The sequence below is a fragment of the Dissoconium aciculare genome, assembly GCF_010015565.1.
Source record: "Dissoconium aciculare CBS 342.82 unplaced genomic scaffold K489scaffold_18, whole genome shotgun sequence".
Classification (NCBI taxonomy): domain Eukaryota; kingdom Fungi; phylum Ascomycota; class Dothideomycetes; order Mycosphaerellales; family Dissoconiaceae; genus Dissoconium; species Dissoconium aciculare.
This window is the reverse complement of record NW_022984968.1, coordinates 44,543-64,851: the sequence shown is the minus strand read 5'-3', so window position 1 is coordinate 64,851 and position 20,309 is coordinate 44,543. Positions and strand designations below refer to the sequence as shown.

The window sequence follows — 20,309 nt, the reverse complement described above, 5'->3', positions numbered from 1 at the left end:
CCACGATTGTTATACACATTCCTCTGTCGGAATGTCACGGCACGAGCTGATCATCACACTGTCATTTCGAATACGGGTTTTTATGGGTCCTTGACTCCCGTGTCATTGTGATAGGTGGATAACATTCTGATCGTGATGTCTGCACTACGATCCCAATCTATTACGTTCTTGGGACGTCTTTGTCATACAGAACATTGATCCTGGCGGGAGAGATGTTGGAATTTCAGGGCAAAGACAGAGGTTATCCATTGGCCATATGTTATTTTTCAGGCCTCTGCCAGGACGGTCTTCCGTCTATCTTTACTTGCGTCCTTCTCGATACGCAGGCGGCAAGCCTGTCGTCCCGCTATCGAAGTACTCGTCGTATCACGGGCCTCGGAGCACCCGTTTGCTACTTCATAATGATGCTCTGAACCCGTCACCAACGAGTGAGCACACGACCGAGGCATACCGGGTACCCTTGATGGTCACTTGCTGATCTTCAAACATCTTGCAACAAAAGCAGAGCATTTATCGCTCGCGGTTGCAGGTCGATGGGGCAGTCTAATAGGAATTTGATTTGCAGTCGAGTGTCTATGAGCACATATATGTTCGTTGGTCATCCCCCTCATCATCCTCGAAAGAAAATCACCAAAGCACAAAAGATCTTTCAGCTTCTCATCTATCCATACTCTTTGACGAAAAGACACCTGAAAAACTCTTCACGATGTCAGAATCGTCGACCACGATCCGACTTGCGTCTCACCTGCCTCAGGAACTGTCCGGTGACCGCCAAACTACCGCCCTCCAATTACTAGAGAGGTCTTGCGGAGAGGAGCAAGTCAGCGGCTGCCAAGGCGTCGTACAGACCTCCTTCTTGTCGTTCAATGCCGACATCATCGCCTCTGCGAACGGGTTCTATGAGTCCATCTATCATGCGTACAGCAATAACCATAATCTGGTTTTGCGGCCAGATGACGTTTGGTTCGCCATACTTGCTCAGCTGGGCTTCTACCTGCACGCCAGAAACCCAAACGGCGGCAAAAATGTGGGAAGCATCGACTTCCAGAGTAGCTCGACCAATCTGACTGCTCGTATGCTCTTTCAAAGCAAGCGAAATGCCGTCGATGTGGTGAATGAAGACTGGATCGTGCCAGAGTTCACTACCACAATTGAGTCTGATCGCATCGTTGCCAGTGTGCTCATGCTAGGCGCTCTGCACGAGGATGTCACCCACAGGGCTGTGCGTTTGACCCCCGAGCACCCTGAAGGTTTCGGGATACCTTCAGTGACGCTCTTGGGGGAGAAGCGAGACTGGGAAAGGATCCAACAACGTATCACAAAGCTCCGAGATTTTGGAGAAGAGCCAAAGGAATTTGAAATGTTCCTGGGACCCATCATTCGCTACATCGTCAAGTCCTTCGATGACCACGACTCCACCGAGGTGAAGGATTTCTGGGACAACACCATCAAGCAGGTGGGGAGATATCAAAACGCCTTGCTCTCGGGATGGATCACGGCATTCTTCTTTTGGGATAAGAAGGGCAAAAGGATGTTCAAAAGTCCCGAGGGGAAATACCTTCTCGATGGAGTCGAGTACCTCTGCATTGGCACGTCATCATTTACTTCTGCACACACGAGAATGAAAGTGAAGGTGCGTGATCAAGGAGAAGAATTTCGGGCGCGTGTGATCGCAGGCTCGGTCGGAATGAAGATCAGCAGTAGCAATGAGTTGAAGGAGGACTCGGACACACTCCAGCCTGAGTCTGGATGGTGGATGATCAAGGTCGGCGACGACGGCGAGGCATGAAATTGGTCTAGTCAAGCCTCGCGTTTCGTTCGAGAGATATCGAAGGATCACACCATGGAGCGCCCGTGGTGTAGAGGAAAGTTGACATTCAACGTTCGGTGAGTAGCCTGCAGTCCGGTCCGTAAGCAAATGATCACATTTACAAGTATCCTCCAGCGCAATCATGCACATCCTTAGAACACAGCATTTCTTTCCTGCTAAGAGTGCCTCAGGCGGTAACGCGTAGGGACATGCTTGCACCTGTGTTTGTCTAGATAATACTCCACCCCAAGTCGTTTCGGTGGGCTGATCACGACAAAAGACGTATCCTGCCTGGTGATGTGCGGCCCAGCCAGCACCAATGGTACATGGCACAGAAGTCATACAAGCCCTCCCTCGACATATGAAGCATTTTGCCCTGGTATTCCTCCATTGGAGGGGATCCTGGCTAGACGATAGCTTTCGAGCCTGTGTCAGGGGGTCTCCTGATCATCTTGCTCCCGTCCTCGTTTATTCTCGCGGGCGGCAAATGATCAGGACTCCGACTCGCCCAACGTCAACATTCCAATCACCGTGACAGTGATTGTGTGATAGATTTCGGGTCATCCGTTTGCTATCATGTATTCATGTATCGGCTCTGTCACTACGCACCGACGGGCTATGTGGAGCCTGATCATAGGAATGCTGTCTACTCCTGCTCGTGATTCGTCAATCTTTTCTCTTCTTCGGTAAAATAGAGAATTTTCCGCTGGCGCATTCAGCTCAATGAAAAAGCATGGCTAGGTCTGCCCTTTGCTATCGCGAGGTGACGATCGCATATAAGTTTGCTTCATTCGCTCCTGCCTTCCACTCGACGGATATTGACCAAATTGCATACATTATTTTCCTACTCCTCCTTCTGCTTTCAATCGAGAACTGCCATCGAATGAACATTACAATGCCGATCACAATGCAGATTTCGCGTCATAATCCTGTGAAATGGAAACTGGACATGCAGAAGGCCGAATTCCAACTCTTCGAGCATTGTACCAAAAATGATCCGAAATTCAATGAGACCGCTCATGTTTGGTATGGCTCTCTCTTGCCGGGCGATTTGGAAGACGTTCAGAATCATATTTCCTGCAGCGCGCTTGGTTTCGCAGATGAGATGTACACCTCCATCACTTGGTCACACATCTATCATCACAAGCTGGCCCTCAGACCTGATGAAGTCTGGTTCACCATCCTTTCTCAGCTTGGTTTCTACGTGGCCACCAATGTCGGGAGACTCGGCAATCTCTTCAAAGTACCCGGAGCCAAGGGCAATGACCACATGGAGTGGAATGATCCTACACCCATGGCCGAGCGTTTGATCAACATGCTTCAAGGGACCATCATCGACCCGAACTTACGAGACTGGATCACGCCAACGTTCAGCACCACCAACGAGCATGACGCCGTCATTGCCAGCATGCTCGTGTGCGGTCGGCTGTATGAGGATGGACACACCAACTTCCGTGCATCACAACAGGCGCCCATCCGTATTCCTCAACCATGGGATTTTGGCATCCCTTCGGTAACGCTCCGAGGAGAGAAGGGAGATTGGGAACTACTCTACGACCGCGTCTCGAAGCTCGACGCCTTCCTCGCAGGGGAGCCCGTGGAATTCGCTAACGGCCTAGAACCGATTCTGCGTCGCTTCGTCGAGTCCTTCACGATGCCCACTCCGGAAGCGGTGCGGGACTTCTGGTCGGATATGATCGGTGTGCATGAAGATGATGGCGACGGCTGGGTGGTATTTTCCGGATGGATCACGGCATTCAGCTTCTGGAATGCAAAAGGCCAACGGATCGAGAAGAGAAGACAGAACCCCTATGTTCTCGACGAAGTGCCATACGGCCGCATGCACACGCAGCAGAGATCTTCCGCGCACGCCAGTCTCCCGGTGACGTTCCACTTCAAAGACACGACCCATCGCCGTGAGCATTATACCCCGGCGATTTTCTTCGCTGGCCCCGCAGCGATCAGGGTCACTGGAAGGAAAGACCGCATTGAACCTGTTTCGGCCTGGTGGCTGGTCGAGAAGGTCAAAGATGAGGGCGCGGCATGGGACATGAACGAGTGAGCTCCACCTTTGTACTTAAAGCATGTAGGCGGGACTCATCCCTCGAGCGTATCCCGATGGAGGATGTCAATCTACCTGCAACGTTGGATAAGTGGACTCGCTCTCAGCGTGCAAAAATGAAAACAAAGCATACTTTCAGCACAACCGTGGAGATTCTTGTGGAAATAAGATTCGTCTCGTCGTGCCGTACGCTTCTCAAGCTGTGACATGTAGGAAACCCGTTCAGCTTTGTTTCTGTGAATGGTCGTCGTTTCCTTCGAGCGGTATGGGTATGAAGGCGAGCCGACTCTCAAGGCTACCTTGAAAGCGGGCCAACGTGGCATCTCTATTTCGTCGCCTGCAGGGATATCCATATCCTACTATCGCCGCAGTTCAAATATCTGCCAGCAACGACCATGCATCGCCTTCGAGGCCGCGGGGCGCATTACTTCGAATGAGGACTTCCATTCCAAAAGGCACCCTGCCTTCCCAGGTTTGATTCTCATTCCTGTCTCGAAATTCTCTCCAGGGAGACCGAAAATTAGGTTCCGATGTGGGAGGATGGCATACAGCCGCAGCAGCCAAGGATCCTGTGCTTTTTCAACGGTCGGCTGTGCGAGAGAACGTCTCGCATAGACTCCCTTCAGCCCGACCGCCGGAAGAGCTTTCATGCAGGGACTCAGAATCGTACAGGGCGCGGCAAGCTAAGGCAGTCATGTTCGCGGCTCTGGACAGAGGCGCGACACACAACCTTGCAAGCCCAGGCTACCGCAGTGCTGTGGTGGTACGTCAGCTTACATTTGTTGCCTGACCATCAGGCAGCTATTTCCATTACATACATATACACATATATATGTACACCTAGATATATATATATAAAGTCGCTGCCACGGGGTTCGCTGGTCATTGAGGAAATACACACGGAACCTGAAAACCAGCGACCAAAAAAAGGAAGAAACACACTCAGGATTATACGATGCCCGTCACGATCCAAATCGCAACCCACAAAGCCCGACCCTGGAGCGGGATGAAAGCGACATCCGCGACCGAGCTGCTGAGGTCCTCGTGTCGAGACGAATGCGAAAAGAGCGCGGGCATCATCCAAAGCTCCTTCTCGCCCGAGCTCCTACGCGATCAACACATCGATCCCTCGGAGAACGGGCTCGTGCACTCGTGCTGGCGGGCCTACAGCAACCACCACCACCTCGCGCTGCGGCCGGAGGATCTCTGGTTCGCGGTGCTGTCGCAGACGGGGTTCTACATCAACGCGCACGCGGAGGAACTACGGCATCTCTTCGTGGCGCACGAAGGGCAGAAGGAACTGGAGGTCGTCGAGGTCGGGAATCTGCATTCGGTGGATTTCGGCGCCCTGGCGGAGCGGATGACGAGGGAGATCCAGAAGAATGTCCTCGATCCGGAACTACGGACTTGGGTGATGCCGGACTTCACCACGACGCGGGACTCCGATCGCGTGGTGGCGAGTGTGCTTATGATGGGCGCGTTGCAGGAGTATTTCAGTTATAAGATGACGCTGTGCTGTGGCATTCCCTCCGTGACGCTATTGGGAGAGAGGGAGGATTGGGTGAAGATTCAAGGGAGGATTTCGATGTTGGAGAAACTTGGGAGTGAGGCGGTGGGGTTTGCGACGCTTCTGAGGCCGGTGTTACGCTACTTCATCGAGACATTTGATCATCCCGATTCGCCTGCCGTCAAGGATTTCTGGTCTCGAATTGTGCATTGGCAAGGTGGAGGAAGCGGACCGAGTTACCTTTCGGGCTGGATCACAGCCTTTTGCGCCTGGGACGCCAAAGGTCAACCTCTCTTCCCGCTTGAGGAAATTTCGCTTCGACAGTCACAGTCACAAGATCAAGACGACCAAGTCTGCGAACTCGACGGCGTCTATTACAACCGTGTGGACACATCTGATATACCCAACGGATATGCCGGCGTGCCAGTGTTGATCGACGACAATGGCGTGGAGATCAAGTCTCGCATGGTGGCCGGTTCGGTGGGCATTCTAGCTACGAGCAGCGGACGACCACTTGATCGTCCAGCATGGAATTCTACCGTGGACGAGGAGACCGGCTTGGATTCCCTGCAGCCGGTCTCGGGATGGTGGATGTTCAAGGTCACGGACGATGCTGAGGGTGAGACGCCGTTCGATACGGCTTGAGGTCCTCAACAGGAGAGTGCATCCCCTCTGATCGTGGAAGCCGAGCAGCGGGACTTGCAGGGTGAAGAGACTCAAGTAGCATGATAGCTGCCGCTCTCACCTCCTGGCTGGCTCTACATGTATCGTGAACAGAGGTGAACATGTGGTTACTCCGGAAGCCCGACAGAGCGTTGGCTTCTGACGAGCCAGGTCGATGCACAAAGGATACCTACTGTACGTGCTGCAGAGGCCGTATATGAGCCCTACACTTGCGAGAATGCAGCCCGGGAAGTCGAATTGGCTTCGGCCAAGCTGGGTACTAAATGGCGACGTCATTCAAACGAGTGATCTGCGGGTGGTTTCTCCGCGATGGCTGCAAGCGATTGACTTTCGCGGAGAGAAACCCATCCGGGAGTTCAGTCACGGACGCGACAGGCGAACAAAGACTTGGCCCACGACATCGAAATGCACTCACACGACTCAATCTCACCACTCTGGGGGTCTTGGCAGATGCTGGTCCATGAACGATGTACATCGATGCTCGATTTCGGGTGGCGTGAGTGGGTCAGCCATCGTGGCGCAGTCCGTCATGTCCACCGTAGATGAGTCAGAGGTTATGTAATGGTGGTCTTCGCATCACCCGAGTTCAGGACATGAGTAGAGTATGTCGCAGAGCAGCCTCAATGAATAACATCCAGGTAACGATGAGTATGTGCAGCAATCATTCTATGAGGTGTATAAGGTATCCTTCCTTCCAGACAACGATACTTCGCAATGACTGTACGTGGGAACGCCGAGTGTTGTTGACTCCATTCCTACTGCACCTGCCCTGAGTGAGACTTACCCAGGTAAATACGTACTGTAGTAGGTGGTCATGTACATCATGTGACTTGACTGGGCAGGAAACAAGAATGCCTGATGAAATGCGTGGGAAATCGTCATTGCCATGTGGCCTGCACCAAGTATGGAGAGTTGCAAATCCCCAGCCTCACCCATTCTTTTCAAGGTCGCTCAGGCTTTCCTGCAGAAACGACGACTGACTCATGATGACAGACAGACAGACAGACTGCTGCGCCAGGATACATCATCCATCACGTTTATCCCCATGGGCGTTTAGTTTATTACACAGCCCTGTTGCGCTTGGCCTGCTTGCAGCTGGGCTAACGTCTCATCACCAGCCAGCAGCCAGTGACCACCACCACCACCGCCTTCTTTCTCGCCCATCTCACCTGAGCAACACCTGTTCGCGACCTGCTATTCTATTCCATTCCCCTCCTCCTTCTCCTTCTTCACCTCTTTATCACGCAGTAGGAAATATTCTACCTGCCGCATTTCTCCTCCAGCATCCGCGACAACATCGTCGTCGTCGTCGTCCTCGCCCGCAGAAGTTTACTGCGCGTCGCATTCTCCACCACTGTCGCGTGATATTCAGGCGGCGCTTCGTCCATTCATCCACCAGAAAGACAACAACAACCACCACCAAAACCTTCCATAATGGCGGCCACCTGCTACGACCGGTATTACAACCGATACTACACATGTAGCGCCTGGGACCGCTACGGTCGTTGGGTCTTCCTCGGCTGCATCATCCTGTTCGCCCTGTTCATCTTCTTCCTTGGAAGGTAAGTCATCGTCGTCGTCGTCGTCGTCGTCGCGATCCCAACCCGCACCATGCTCCACTCGCGCACTCCTCCAACCTCTCTCAAAAAGAAGCCACAACAACTAACCACCCATCTTCCCTCTCGACAGCTGCATCTCCGCCCGCCGCCGCCGCAAGCTGGGCTACCAGCCCTACCGCGGCACCGCCTGGACGCTCGGCCGCGGCCCCGCCGCCCACGGCCAAGCGACCTACAACCCGAACTCCCAGAACCAATACCAACAACAGCAACAACAACAACAGCCATACTATAACAACACCGCCGCACCGCAATACAACGCCACCGGCCACAACGGCTACTACGGCAACGACAACAACGCCGGCGTCCAGCAGCCCGGCGCGACATACGGCGGCTACAACTCCGGCGCGCCGCAGTATGCGCCGCCGCCGGGAAAGCCGCCAGGTCACTAGATTGAGCGTTGTCGGACGTGACGAGTTGAGGGGATTTCGCGAGAGGCGGGATGGGAAAAATGCGAAGGCGCGCTGTTGTTGGTTTTTTCACGGAGGGCGGTCTGATGATTAGGATTGTGTTACGATAATGTGCGATCGTTCGTTAGCAGGCAGTTTAATGGGGACATGGAGGCCACGCCCTATCCTCCGGAGCGACGGAGGAACTTCGATCTTTCGTCGGGCCGGGGAAGCTGTCTCCTGTTCTGCGGCCGTGGGATGTGGTTACGATAATGGAAAAAGAAAATCTTTCACCCCGAAATTGAATTCCTTCGTCGTCGATTGAATGTGACGTGTGTGTGCGAAGAATCACATAAACAGGTATCAAGTATGTATGTATGCTAAGTCCATGCGGGCGGTGTGAATATACCGAGCGATGAGATGCCGGGATTTCCCACAACGCGGCCGACTACGTAACATATATATAGGAGGGAGAGAAAGGGAAGGCGAGGGATGAGTCCGCTTCTCGTCAATCAAGAAAACGTGGAGGGAAGAGCGAAAACTCTAAGCAAAGACGGCGGCGGCGGCGACGGGAGAGGGATCGTCACGACAACAACAAGTGGGAGAAGAAAAAACGAAACTGGCGAAGGTCTATTTTTTTTCCTTTTTCCCTGGCCCTGGAGAGAAAACAACAGGGGAATTCTAAAACAAACCCAGCAGATCCTCGTTCGTCTGCTGTTTCCCTCCTCCACTTCCGCCGCTTCCGTTTAACTGCGTCTGCGGAGGCGGGGGTTGATCGTTCATGCTCATGCCCGCGAAATCATTCATCAGATCTGCACCACCAGCGCTGGCACCGACCTCAGCGGCACCACCTCCAAGGCCCATCAGATCCGCCATTCCGCCCGCCGCCGAAGAAGAGGGAGCCGCACCGTTCGCGAACGCAGGACTGGCGACCCGCTGCGGCGTGGCCGTCGCCGCCGACGCCGGCGCCGCGCCGTCGAAGTCGATGTCGAGGAGGTTCTCCATGTTGCTCTGCGGCGCCACGGGGGTTCCGCCCGCGACGGCGGCGGACACGGCGTCGGCCGCGATGGGGTTCTCGCGGGCGTTCTGCTTGGCTTCCTCGATGGCGGCGGCTTGCAGGGCGGAGCTGCGGCCTTGGCCGAGGAAGGCTTGCGGCGGTTTGTGGTAGACGGAGGAGAGGGTCGAGAGGTTCGGGATTAGCGAGTCCAGGAGGGGACGGGGCAGGACGGGGATGGTGCTGGTGATTTGCGGACGCTGGGAGAGGACGATTGCCCGCGCGGTGGCGGGGTCGGAGGAGAGGAGGCGCCAGTAGACGTAGGCGCGGTCCCGGATGTCCGGGTTGTCGGATTCGGCGGTGGCGGATTGGAGGATTTTTTGGATCAGGGATTGCGAGGTTGCGGGGTTTTTGAGGTAGAGTTTGATGACGGCCGTGAGGATCTGGAGCTGGGTCTGCGATAATGTTGTGTCAGTAAAGTCGATAGTAAAGAATTGCGGGATCACCAACGTACCTGGGTGAATTCTTCGTTGAATCCATCAACGAAGCCAGTGAGAATCTCTTCCGCGTTGGAAATCTTCTCGGCATATTCTCCCACGATCCAGATCAAACTGCCACGCGCATTGGGCTCGTCAAGGTCATCAATACACTGGCATAGCGTCGGGATAATGCCCTCGTATCCGGGATACCGTCGGAAGATGTCCTTGATCACCACAATGACCTCCTGTACCACATATCCGACCTTGGAATTAATCAACTCAAGCAAAACATTGACTGCTTTCTCGGCGCATTCTTCAATCTTGATCGCGACCTGTCCGATAGCACGAACAGCCTTGCGCACAAAGTCCATATCCACTTCCATCGCGTATTCCTTGAGTTCGGCCAACAGTTGATCAACGTTCGATGAGTTGGCGATGCGAACCATGATTTCCAACTTTTGTAATTTGAGGTATGGCGGGTCGTTGTACTTGCAGAAGAACACACGCATCTCCTTGTCGAGGATTCCAGGCTGCTTCTGCAATAGCAAATCAATGTTTCGTAGGGCGACATATTGTACTTCGGGCTGACTTGAGACCAAGGTCACCAACGGCGGGGACATCTTCTTCAGGTAGGTGGCGTGTAGTGTGGGATTGTTGATGTTTTGCATATGTAGGAAAACAGCCTTGACAGCTGCGAGGACGACCGAGGGGTTGACATGCTGGAATTGTGGACTGACGCGTTCGCAAATGTGTTCCGACTCTTTGACATCTGTGGTCTTGTAATCGGCCAGTGTGGTGAGAAGTGTGATGCGACCCCACTCCGTGCATTCATTCAACGCCAATAGCAGCTTCTTCAACATCGGTCCAGTCACGACAAGCGCTTTTGTTTCGGGGGAGGTATCGCTGATCTCGGCCAGTGCTGTCACCGAGTTTGCTACCACCATCGGGTTACTGTCTCCCACCATCTCTTGAAGCGTCTCCAGGAATCCATTCTCAATGCACAACGTCGGGTTCAGATCGAACAATTTTGCGACACACAATGCTGCCGTCTTACGCACATACGGTGACTCGTCCTTCAACGTCTTCCTCAGCGGCTCTTCCATGTAGTCCACCATCTTATCTACCCGGATACATCCCATCGTTCGGATCGCAAGAGCTCGAACCAGCGGATTCGGGTCCTCCGAGTCCTGGACAAAGGTGTTCACCGCCAGGATACACAAGTCCGGATGTGATTTGGCGTAGTTCATGAGGTAGAGATATACAAGCTTTTTCTGGTCCAAGTCTGGAGTTGCAATGTTCTTCAGCACGTCTGGGAATAGTGCTGACACATCTTTGCCCAAAGTCATGGACATGATGGTCTTTTGAATCGACTCCTTTCGTTCCCAAGCATATTGTGAGACCAATCCAGATCGCAATTCAAACGTCTCGCCTTTTCTCGCCGTGCCCAAGGCATTTCGTAATCTGTTGACCGCCATGTTGGGCTTCCACAGCCGTGCCTCAAATGTTGTGGTCCTCCGTCATGCGCGAGCTTGCGGCTCGTCTCGTATCGTGGGCTCGTGGACCGGAGTTTGCGGCGATTTACAGTTGAGCGTGAGCTTGGACTGAGTGCTGGATCGGCAGCAATTGCGCGAGCGTCGGCCGTCTATTCGTGGTGATCGTCAACGTGTAAAACAAGAGAGCCAGTGAACAGCTTGACTGGTTCTCGGCAGGTGGTCTAAAGTTCACTCCACATTTGATCGACCCGCCCAAAGAGGGACACTGCGATCCATGCCAAGACACGCCCCTTCGAAAGTTTGACGAGCCTGAGGCTTGAACCGCCTCCGCGTCGAGCATCATTATCGGGACGCGTTTGTGGATGATGCCAGAACCTCATGGCATAGCAAATTGATAACATCATGGTGATTATCAAGACTTGTCCATTTCGAACTCATAGCTCGGCGCTAATTTCAACGACAGGCATCGAGTTTCCCAAACCTCCGCAGGCTCTTCGTTGAAGCACAAACCGATGCTGAAGAGAGCGTATATTCAAGAAATGCTGTATGTTATCTCCGCCCCTGAAATCGATCAACTCCATCTAAACATGTTCAGTTCTATAATCTTGTGCTTTTCATGACATCTGTCGCTGTCTTCAGCCTCGCTGCACAGAAAATGAATAGCTCACGTGTGGTCTTATGAATGGCATCCGTGAGCTCGCGATGGGACCAGGCTGTCGCCCGGAATCATAAATTCCAGGGGTGGGACGCGATGCACTTCAACGACATACGATCATAATATCATCATACAAACACAGTATCGATCACTCGATCCGCGTTGTATGAAAGTTTCTGGGCTGCTTTGAAACATCGCGCATCACAAATGAAGAAAGCTCCTCGAGAAATCACCCACTTGTCTGAGAGTGATGGTGCGCTTCATCATCAACCCGGAAGCTCGATTTCAAAACACCATTTGTTTACACGCACGCGAACGTAAAGACAGCCGGGGCACCTGAGGCATGATGACAGAGGGCTTGCACATCTCACGGGCGTCTGAAGCTTCGCAAACACGACTACACCCTCTGAACGATTGATGAGTCAAATCTGTTGATCGTCAGTTCATGCGCTCGACACCTTCCAGCACGAAACAAAATAGGGATGCTTCCCTTCCCTCGTAGCTGTCGGGAAGCTCTGCATACAAGAAATATTGTCAGACTCTGTATCGAGTACCAAATACGCCGACTTACCACGGTCGTCCTACCTTGCCGAGTCCGATAACGCCAATGATCTGTGTTCTGTGCCCTGTGGGCTGTACCTCTGACGACATGGAAGCTAGACTTCGTGCGCAATGACTGCTGGAAGACGGACGATAGATGCTCTTGCTCTATGTTGCACTGCCGCATATCTAGAAGAAAGAGATCTGTACGCTCATGGACCGTGGCTTTCCTAGCGAATGGTTGGCGCCCTGTCCACTAACACAAGGGCGGTTCAACAGGGATGTACTGAAGGACTATGTAGCCACACGTCGTTGTCATTGTCGACGTACGCGTAGGCGACACGCACTAAGATTCCTTTTCGAGTTCAACACAGACGTTCAAGTTGAGATCTGACGCGTGCGCCATCCAGCAAATAATCCTCCTGGCTGCTCTGTGAATCACTTTGCCTCAGCGTGATAGCTTTAGACAGTACATATAAGTAGCGAGCACAGGCTGGCTCAGATGTCCTTTTATAAATCTTTGATCAGTTTCGCTTTGACTCCTTAGTATCAGAAAAGTTCGCAAATTATAAACCTCTACTTGTCTATCCGCTCGGAACGCGCTATCACGATGTGTTGGAAAGACCAGAACCTCGAACTCTATACCGAGCTCCCATGCTCGGAGTCCTGCAATGTCAAAGGTTTGAGAGTGACGATCTGACCCACGTCACAAAACTCGGGCGCCCCGTGTCAGCCGCTCACGCCTCGCCGTTGATATCAAACGGAGGAGAAGCTCTGTCCCAGACATGCTGCGGTGCAACAACACCGCTCTCCGGAACCACGGCACCGATCTACAGGCGAACGGTATCACTTTTCATGAAATACTTACGTCAACCACGGACCATCGAGTTCTGGACCAGGTCGTCAATATCCAAATACACGGCACTCGACATACAGGAGCGCTCCTCGCGACTACAGACAGCAGTATCCCAGCCACTATCGCCATACATCATTCAATGACCATCCTTCCCAAGCACGACATCCAGATTGTCCGCCTACCCAAGCCGCTCCTCCAGAGTATGCACCACCATCTCGATACGAGCCGAAGTCCGCCTTTCAATTCCGGACTTCGTCCGGCGAATGGGGTGCCATATTGTGCCGCTCACCTTCGTCCATAGCCCGCACAGCAGGCGGGACCGTCGAACGCTGCACCGCCACATGTCCCGAGGGAGATAAAGGGTCCAGATGGTGACACGTCATGACGACTCCGGCCGCGAGGGCGCATGGAGGCCTCACTGATGTCTACTGACAAGGTGCGTCAAAGATATCCTTCTTCTCTAATTCATAGACGGAACTTTCCTACCGTCCCTATTACTAATTGGATGGAAAATCCAGAGGAAGCACGAAGAAGGAACGCTATGGGTGAACGATTGAACGAGTGAATGAATGTGGAAATTTTTGTTCTCCAAAAGGATGTACAAGAGAATGTGCGTGGGTCTCTCCCAGCAGGGGGAGTTCCAAAGAGAAAATTTGTAATGAGAAAAGTGTAGAGAAACACGAAAAGGTTTTTTGCGCCGACCATGCAAGAGAGATAGACAGACGAGACGATGAGGCAGAAACGACGATGTCCTCTCCTCCGAGTCTCGCCTCAGATCGCGATCAAAGCGCCATCCCGAACCCACCCGGTGGCTTCCCTCCCTCCTCCTTGATCAGAACGGGCAACTTCGCATCCCGTCCTGGCTCGGCGTGGTTCGGCGCGGGACTCGGTAATCGCGGTTCCCTCTCCCAGAGGCTCCTCGTCGTCGTCGTGGCAGAAGAGTCCGATCGCAGGCGCGAAGTCTCCAGCGAGCGGGTGCTGTGCTGGGATTCATCGCGGACGCGGCCGGGCCCGGCGGCGTGCGAGACCAAGGGGGCGATGTCGGTGTCGCTGCTGAGGGAGTCGGGCGAATCGCTACGAAGGGTGTGCCGGCTTGGCGGCGGCGGTGGTAATGGGCCGGTGGGAGCTGGGTAGAGAGAGATTCCGGAGGGTGGGGAGGTGGAGAAGGCGGTGGTGGAGATGAGCGGGGTTTTCTTGTCGTAGTAGGCGTTGGCGTATGGCAGGGCGGGAGGGTTTTGCTGGTAGGGCGGCAGAGGTTGATTGGTGTAGGCGGAATGGGCGTCGGCGCCGTCCATGCTGAGGGATGCGCGGCGCGGGTGGCTGCCGGGCTCGAGATCTTCGAGGTCCCGCTCGAGGGCTTGTTTCTCGGCGAGTTTGCGTTGACGGCGGTGCGGGTTTTCTTTGATGCAGCCGATGATGGCGTTGACGGCGATCAGGATGGCGAGGATTCCGGTCAGGACGCACTGGACGACGATCAGGATGACGCCGGTGATGGTCTTGGTGGTCTGCGAGATGTTGAGTTCTTCGACGAAGACCAGGACGCAGCCGACGGAGAGGAAGCGAACCACCTGAATGGTAATGTTGATCCATCGAGTGGACTTGCGCTCGAAAGGACGAGTCCACAGAAGGAAGACCAACATCAGGCCCTCGACGAACAGTTGGGCGGAGACTTGGTAGAGACCATTGCCGTTGAGTCCCGCAATCACGCAACCGCGGGCGAACATATAAAGAATCACAGGAACAAAGATCCACCAGTAGCTCCGTTTGTAGGATTCGTAGAAGAGGCTGTAGCGAATCCAGACCTCCTTCTTCTCGAAGAGACCTTTCGAGTCGCCCTCGAGACGCTTGTACTCACGTGCCTTGGAGTAAATCTTGTAGGTGAAGCCGAGGAGAACACCAGTGAACAAGGCGAGTGTGATACCAGCAAGAGCCTTGGCAGCCCAGGAGTCGCCGTTGGTGAACTGGTAGATACAGTAGAGCGTCCACATGCCGTACAGAAGGAGTACCAAGTTCGTGAGGGCCTTGGCCATGCGCCACCAGTATCGCTTGCGCCAGGATTCCATAGAAGGAGGGAGCGGCCTGGACAAGGCGATGAGCTCTAGGACAAGCTTACCGAGTAGGATAGCGACGATGATGACTCCGACGACACATGCCCAGACGAGGAGAACAGTCATGAAAGTGTTGGCCTTGGGAATCGACAACTGCTCGACGTATGCTTCGATGCCGTGCACGAAATGTTCCGATTTGGTTGGCGGAGCAGTCGTGTTGGAGAAAGTGCCATTGCCGTAATCCGTGCCATTGACGCTGACGACCGTGTCTCTACGGAACAGAGAGCGAGTGTTCAGAGTCTCGTTATGCGACTTGTCGGGAAACACCAGCGTCGCATTTTTGGTCAGATATTCATAGCTTGCGGCAGTGAGATTGCCTCCAGTAGCCTGGCGGAAACTGTCAATGGTCGTCTGCAGGCCAGCCCAAGGCACTAGGCCAGTGGAAAAGGCAAAGTTGGTGGTGAAGCTCTGGTAAACTTTGGGATATGCCACGCTCAGCATACCGCTCGTCGCCAGACCCTGGAACCAGCCGATGGTCTCGCCGAAGGATGGCGATGTTGTGGATCCGACGCCGGGGTGGCCACCAGCCGCGATGGATCCTGCTGCCGAAATCGCGAAGGCGCCAGCGGCCACGCCAGCCGCAGCGTACGACACCACAGGCATAATGAAGGTGTTACCGTTAGTGATCGCAGACTGCACACAAGCAATGACGACTCCTTCAGTGTTTACCAATTTGAGCTGGACCAGGCCGTCTAGATCGGGAATGCTGAAGGCGATGCTCGGGATCTGGCTGGCATATTTTTCAGGGATAATTTCTTGTCCCTTGGAAGCAAAAGAAGTCGCCGGAACCGGGCAAATCTGAGGCATGTTGATATCGTTGATATCACATGGGTTGAAACTCCGGGTGTAGACCTCCTGGCCATATGCGGTGACCACCAAGTCCACAGTGACCTTCAACTCCGTTGTGCTCTTTCCCGCTACATCAAATGTGATTAACCTGGAATGGCGATTGTATGTGACGTTAAGGCGTTCGACCTGGATGTCAGGGTCGTTGAGGCACATTGAATAGCCCGAAGATGAGAGGGTCTCGCCTGCGAGTACTCTGGCCGGCAGAGCACTCAGCATGAGGAGCGGCAATAGTCGCCGCAGCGGTCGAAGGGACCACATGGTGAGGGTGTGAGATCCGGCTCTCGCCTTAGGCTGAGAGAGAGTTGTGTCCAGCGTCCGGTTCGAAGTAGTGGTCCTCTTCGGCTGTGCTGAAGGGTTGACTGTAGACGCGATTCCGCGGAGAGATTGTTGTGAGAGAGGGAATGCAAGGAAAACAGAACAAGATACAGCAACGTCTCACGCTGCGTTAAAGATGCTGTAAAGGAATGGCAGATGCTATGCCGTCGGAGAAGAGGCGAATATCCACCTCCAAGGTCGAGTCGAAGATACGAAAGGAGAGAATGGCCGATCTGGCTCAGTGACCACAATGCGATAGACGATGAATGTTCCTGGGAGACTCCTCAGGCCGTACTGACGATGATTGTAAATGCAGCAAATGAGGCCGTTCAATGGAGTCTTTGGAGATAGGAAAAGATTGTCGAGAATCGTCGTCACACACCGCGATACTTTCCAGAAGAATCAGGTTGCGACCGGGCTGGTTGGCAAAAAAAACAAGAACACAGACAGCAGGAAAGAATGAGTGTGGTGACGAAGACGTTGCTCGTCGAGCGAGTGGATGGAGTGTTGGAAGTCGAGAACCGCGAGAAGGGATGGACAGAGAACCGTAGATTGAGATCGCTCAATCGTGGTACACACCACGGTGCATAGTCGTGAATTGATGGTGTGGACGTTCCAATGAAGTTCATTCAGGAACAGGGGCGTAAGTGGTCGGAAGTGGCTTGCATCGGTGCGGGCCGCCCATCCATGCGTTCGCTCGGGCGGGCGGGCCTTTTCTCTGCAGACGGGTGTAAACTCTGTCTATTTGGTTTGGCATGAAACGCTCCTTTTCGTCCCTTTTCCGCCTCTTTCACGCCTTTCGTCCTTTCCACACCCGCCCAAATCGTCCAATGCCGGACCAGTGGGCGCTGTGGGGTACATGAGAATGCCTGTGATTGGGTTTACCGCTGCACCGGACTCCCGGCTGCCGGACTCTAGCGTACACACGCGTCCGGCTGGCTTAATTTGGATCGGCATCCAGATGGGGGGAAATTGATGGGAAATCCTGGAAGAAATATATGAACTCGCCGCCCGTTCTTTGTTGAGCGCCTCATAGACTTTGACTCGTTCTATGCCTCAACACATCATATGCAGGTTGTCAACCGCCCATCATCATATCGCGTTGACTAGGCGCCCGATCAAACATGCACCAGCATGCACCACCGAGGGAGAATGACGTCGTCGCTTGTGTATTCTTCGCGATCTTGTTTTTCCATCCCAGTATGCAATATTGACGGCCCAACAACAAATGCCCTTGTCACGCAAGGCGTTCCGACCGCAATTTATGCATCAAGGATCGAGGACAGACTGGACGCTTTTTTTCCGTTCAATTTGGCATGGATTCCTGCCCAGCCTACCGAACTAAACGAGCAATGAAGAATGCAGGTGGTGGTGCATATCGTCGCATGCAGCACGGAGCGTTCGCCGGGCGGTATCCATGGCAGCTTCACCCGCCATTCATCTTCATCTGACTGGGACCGAGGAGCCGATTCGTGTCTGCCCAGCCCTCTACATCTTTGGTGATATGTGTCCCCTCATTTGTGGTCATGCTCATTCGTGAAAACATTCTGCGAATTTGGGGATTATCCACCTGGCCAGAGATGCTTTGTTGAATGAAAATATCTCTTGCCAGAACGGTATCGCAACCCTAACCCCGGCCCGGCACGACGACCAGCCCTGGGAACAACCCTGGGCTCAATGCCCCCGCCGCACCGCGCTTTGCTAAGACAGCGCGCAAATTCATTCATGTCAATTTCTATCTCTTGGGTCATTCCATCCCAGATTGTTGCGAAAACAGTGCGAAAGGCAAGTCTCTTTTGGCCGATATGTAAGCCTACGAAGAGTTGTGAGAAATATTCATCAAGTCACTCATCCAGGCATGATACGCACGCGATAGATGCGGAGGCCTTGGGTGAAACGTACAGCCGAGATCCAACCTCAAAATTCCCCGGCAAACCGACGTGCTTTGCATGACGATCGTCTGAAGACGCTTTCATCGTTTGCAGAGCAGTCCCATCTCTTCTTGCCGGGCCCGATTCTAATCTATTTTCAAGACGAAAGATATGTATTTTCAAAAGCAAAGCGTCGCTCCTCTTCGGTCAGAGGTTGATCGTCCCAGAAGACGATACATCGGAATTCACAGCTCTGGCGCGCCGGGCCAGAGTCATCTGGATGTTTAAAAGCCGAATGCAAACACCGGCGGCAAGTCGTACCTCGGTCGATTCTGGTGTCGAAGCATTTGATTAGATATCCTTCGTCGGGTCTGTACGGCGATCGGTCAGCGACTCTCCCGAACAGACGGCATTGTCCAATCTGCTCTTCCACCTGGAACAACTCACGTCATGTTGCTCGCCCAGTACCACTTATGGCCGGGCTTATGGACGGCCTGCCAGACTTCTCCGACGGCGCCGCCGACCATACGGCATACCCGCAGATCGTCGTCCGACACCGATCGGCCGTCGCTGCAAGCCAATGGTTCTCGCTGGATACGCGCAAGCGGCCGCCATACGTTGATGATGCCCCATCGGGAATCGCAGCGCGTCTTCAAGGCATCTGCGATCTCCTCGCTGCCGTATTTGATGAGAGCCTCTTTTGACGATAGAGCACACGCATAGCTCTGATCTTTGGCGCAAAAGGTAAGTCAATGCTTCGCGCGCTCTGCTAGATCTTGCGGTAGTGGAGATAGACCTCCTTTGATCACTCACCCACATGTGCCCATTGTGCACTGGTCTGATCGGGTAGCCTTTTGTTCGGATCCTCGCACTTTGCGTCGTCCACGACTTTATCATACAGCGCGAGGCGTAACGTGTGGGAGACTACAACGGCATGTGCCGCTCCGGTCCTTCGTAAAGGCAAGTCAACGACCTCTATCCTCAGCTCACGATGTAAAGAAAATAGACACAGCCTCACTTTTCCTTGAGGAGCCTGACGGTCTCGGCATAGACGCGATCCCTCAACTCCTCATTACCGTCCTTAAGCGCAAACGGTACCCGAAACCCGATGTTCTCGCAGAATTCGAAACCGTTCTGGTCTATCGTTGGTCTGAAGTCGGATTGGCGGATGTCGATCAGCCTCACCTTGGGCCGCGCGAGCCCGGTGGTGTACAGCTGGTGACCGAATGTGCCGAGTTCAATGTGTGCGTTCGTAGGGTCGTAGTCTTCAGGCAAGTATCCGATGGACACCTGCACTGGCCCAGCGGGCATGAGAGGCGAAATAGTCATGTCGTGATGCCTTGAATCTGAGAGGATCAATTTGGCGTTCGTGTCCTAGGAGGCCGGTTTTCAGAGAGGCGATATTTATTCTCCTCGGCCATGGCTTGATGGACTCTCCGTGCTTAAACTGCGTCTCGTATAAGTGTAACTTTATTATGCGCCGATCTTCGTTTAGCATGATAAGGCGATCTTCCATCTCGTTCGAACCCGGAATGTGAAATGTTAAAGACCCGACAGCGGACAGGCTCAGGCGCTGGTTGGCACACGCCATGTGCGCATGAGCTGAATGCTAACGCGAAGGTCGTAATACGAGGAAGGTGCAGCACACGGTGGGCTGACTCGGACCGCGGGATTTTCGATGTTCCATGACAATTCTCCTATCGTTCGACACGATCGTCAAAGTATCCCATACGACGATTTGAGTTTTGCCGATAGAGCGCCGACATCGCTCTCGACACTTGTTGTCACATATAACCTTCTTCTGCTCATTTTATCGATCTCCAGAGAGCCCGCGTCCATGATTAATCTCGAGTAGCCTTTGTCTTTTCAAGCCATCAAGTCTCACATATAAGATCCGCATTCGGCTAAAGCTAATGTACCACGCAAAGCCACGTCCCATACTAGCATCACGCGATGACACAAACGTCATGGTCGGTTGAACCGAGCACGAGTGTAACGAAAGATCGTCTAAACCAACGTAAGGTCCATTAACTTTTCCTTTGACCAATATTTAATACCCCTCCCGGTATAACATGTTTTCT

General features: G+C 53.5%; 8 protein-coding genes across 8 annotated transcripts; 5 read left to right on the top strand and 3 right to left on the bottom strand.

Annotated features, from left to right (window-relative positions):
* Positions 1-706: 706 nt before the first annotated feature.
* K489DRAFT_413711 (uncharacterized protein) lies at positions 707-1,789 on the top strand (the record flags this gene model as incomplete). Its single annotated transcript, XM_033608079.1, has 1 exon — positions 707-1,789. The coding sequence occupies one exon, from the start codon at positions 707-709 to the stop codon at positions 1,787-1,789; it is 1,083 nt and encodes a 360-aa protein (XP_033455452.1).
* A 766-nt stretch (positions 1,790-2,555) lies between these two features.
* K489DRAFT_384842 (uncharacterized protein) lies at positions 2,556-4,110 on the top strand. Its single transcript, XM_033605950.1, has 2 exons — positions 2,556-3,947; positions 4,006-4,110. Exon 1 carries the CDS (start codon positions 2,706-2,708, stop codon positions 3,870-3,872), a length of 1,167 nt encoding a protein of 388 aa, XP_033455451.1. The 5' UTR covers positions 2,556-2,705; the 3' UTR covers positions 3,873-3,947; positions 4,006-4,110.
* Positions 4,111-4,827: 717 nt separating this feature from the next.
* Positions 4,828-6,024, top strand: K489DRAFT_327563 (uncharacterized protein; the record flags this gene model as incomplete). The annotated part of the gene is made up of 1 exon (XM_033602000.1): positions 4,828-6,024. The coding sequence occupies one exon, from the start codon at positions 4,828-4,830 to the stop codon at positions 6,022-6,024; it is 1,197 nt and encodes a 398-aa protein (XP_033455450.1).
* A 1,253-nt stretch (positions 6,025-7,277) lies between these two features.
* K489DRAFT_384840 (uncharacterized protein) lies at positions 7,278-8,237 on the top strand. Its single transcript, XM_033605949.1, has 2 exons — positions 7,278-7,625; positions 7,753-8,237. The coding sequence occupies exons 1-2, from the start codon at positions 7,498-7,500 to the stop codon at positions 8,069-8,071; spliced, it is 447 nt and encodes a 148-aa protein (XP_033455449.1). The 5' UTR covers positions 7,278-7,497; the 3' UTR covers positions 8,072-8,237.
* Positions 8,238-8,417: 180 nt separating this feature from the next.
* K489DRAFT_384839 (Adaptor protein complex beta subunit) lies at positions 8,418-11,246 on the bottom strand. Its single transcript, XM_033605948.1, has 2 exons — positions 9,577-11,246; positions 8,418-9,517 (listed from the first exon to the last, which is right to left on the bottom strand). The coding sequence occupies exons 1-2, from the start codon at positions 11,014-11,016 to the stop codon at positions 8,750-8,752; spliced, it is 2,208 nt and encodes a 735-aa protein (XP_033455448.1). The 5' UTR covers positions 11,017-11,246; the 3' UTR covers positions 8,418-8,749.
* Positions 11,247-11,385: 139 nt separating this feature from the next.
* On the top strand, positions 11,386-11,901 carry K489DRAFT_93527 (uncharacterized protein). The gene is made up of 3 exons (XM_033609052.1): positions 11,386-11,439; positions 11,498-11,578; positions 11,630-11,901. Exons 1-3 carry the CDS (start codon positions 11,437-11,439, stop codon positions 11,714-11,716), a joined length of 171 nt encoding a protein of 56 aa, XP_033455447.1. The 5' UTR covers positions 11,386-11,436; the 3' UTR covers positions 11,717-11,901.
* Positions 11,902-14,374: 2,473 nt separating this feature from the next.
* K489DRAFT_290910 (TRP-domain-containing protein) lies at positions 14,375-16,264 on the bottom strand (the record flags this gene model as incomplete). The annotated part of the gene is made up of 1 exon (XM_033600183.1): positions 14,375-16,264. A coding segment is annotated over one exon (1,890 nt), but the record flags the coding sequence as incomplete, so codon positions are not given.
* A 2,121-nt stretch (positions 16,265-18,385) lies between these two features.
* Positions 18,386-19,557, bottom strand: K489DRAFT_374256 (uncharacterized protein; the record flags this gene model as incomplete). Its single annotated transcript, XM_033603509.1, has 5 exons — positions 18,386-18,504; positions 18,550-18,599; positions 18,676-18,958; positions 19,042-19,178; positions 19,247-19,557. 5 exons carry the CDS (start codon positions 19,555-19,557, stop codon positions 18,386-18,388), a joined length of 900 nt encoding a protein of 299 aa, XP_033455445.1.
* Positions 19,558-20,309: the final 752 nt, after the last annotated feature.

Excerpts from the sequence above, each read along its gene's own strand:
- K489DRAFT_384842 (XM_033605950.1), top strand. The coding sequence starts at position 2,706 with ATGCCGATCACAATGCAGATTTCGCGTCATAATCCTGTGAAATGGAAA.
- K489DRAFT_384840 (XM_033605949.1), top strand. The coding sequence starts at position 7,498 with ATGGCGGCCACCTGCTACGACCGGTATTACAACCGATACTACACATGT. Across the intron at positions 7,626-7,752 it reads TTCATCTTCTTCCTTGGAAG|CTGCATCTCCGCCCGCCGCC; the intron begins GTAAGTCATCGT and ends CCCTCTCGACAG.
- K489DRAFT_384839 (XM_033605948.1), bottom strand. The coding sequence starts at position 11,016 with ATGGCGGTCAACAGATTACGAAATGCCTTGGGCACGGCGAGAAAAGGC. Across the intron at positions 9,518-9,576 it reads TCAACGAAGAATTCACCCAG|ACCCAGCTCCAGATCCTCAC; the intron begins GTACGTTGGTGA and ends ACATTATCGCAG.
- K489DRAFT_93527 (XM_033609052.1), top strand. Across the intron at positions 11,579-11,629 it reads GCGTATATTCAAGAAATGCT|TTCTATAATCTTGTGCTTTT; the intron begins GTATGTTATCTC and ends AAACATGTTCAG.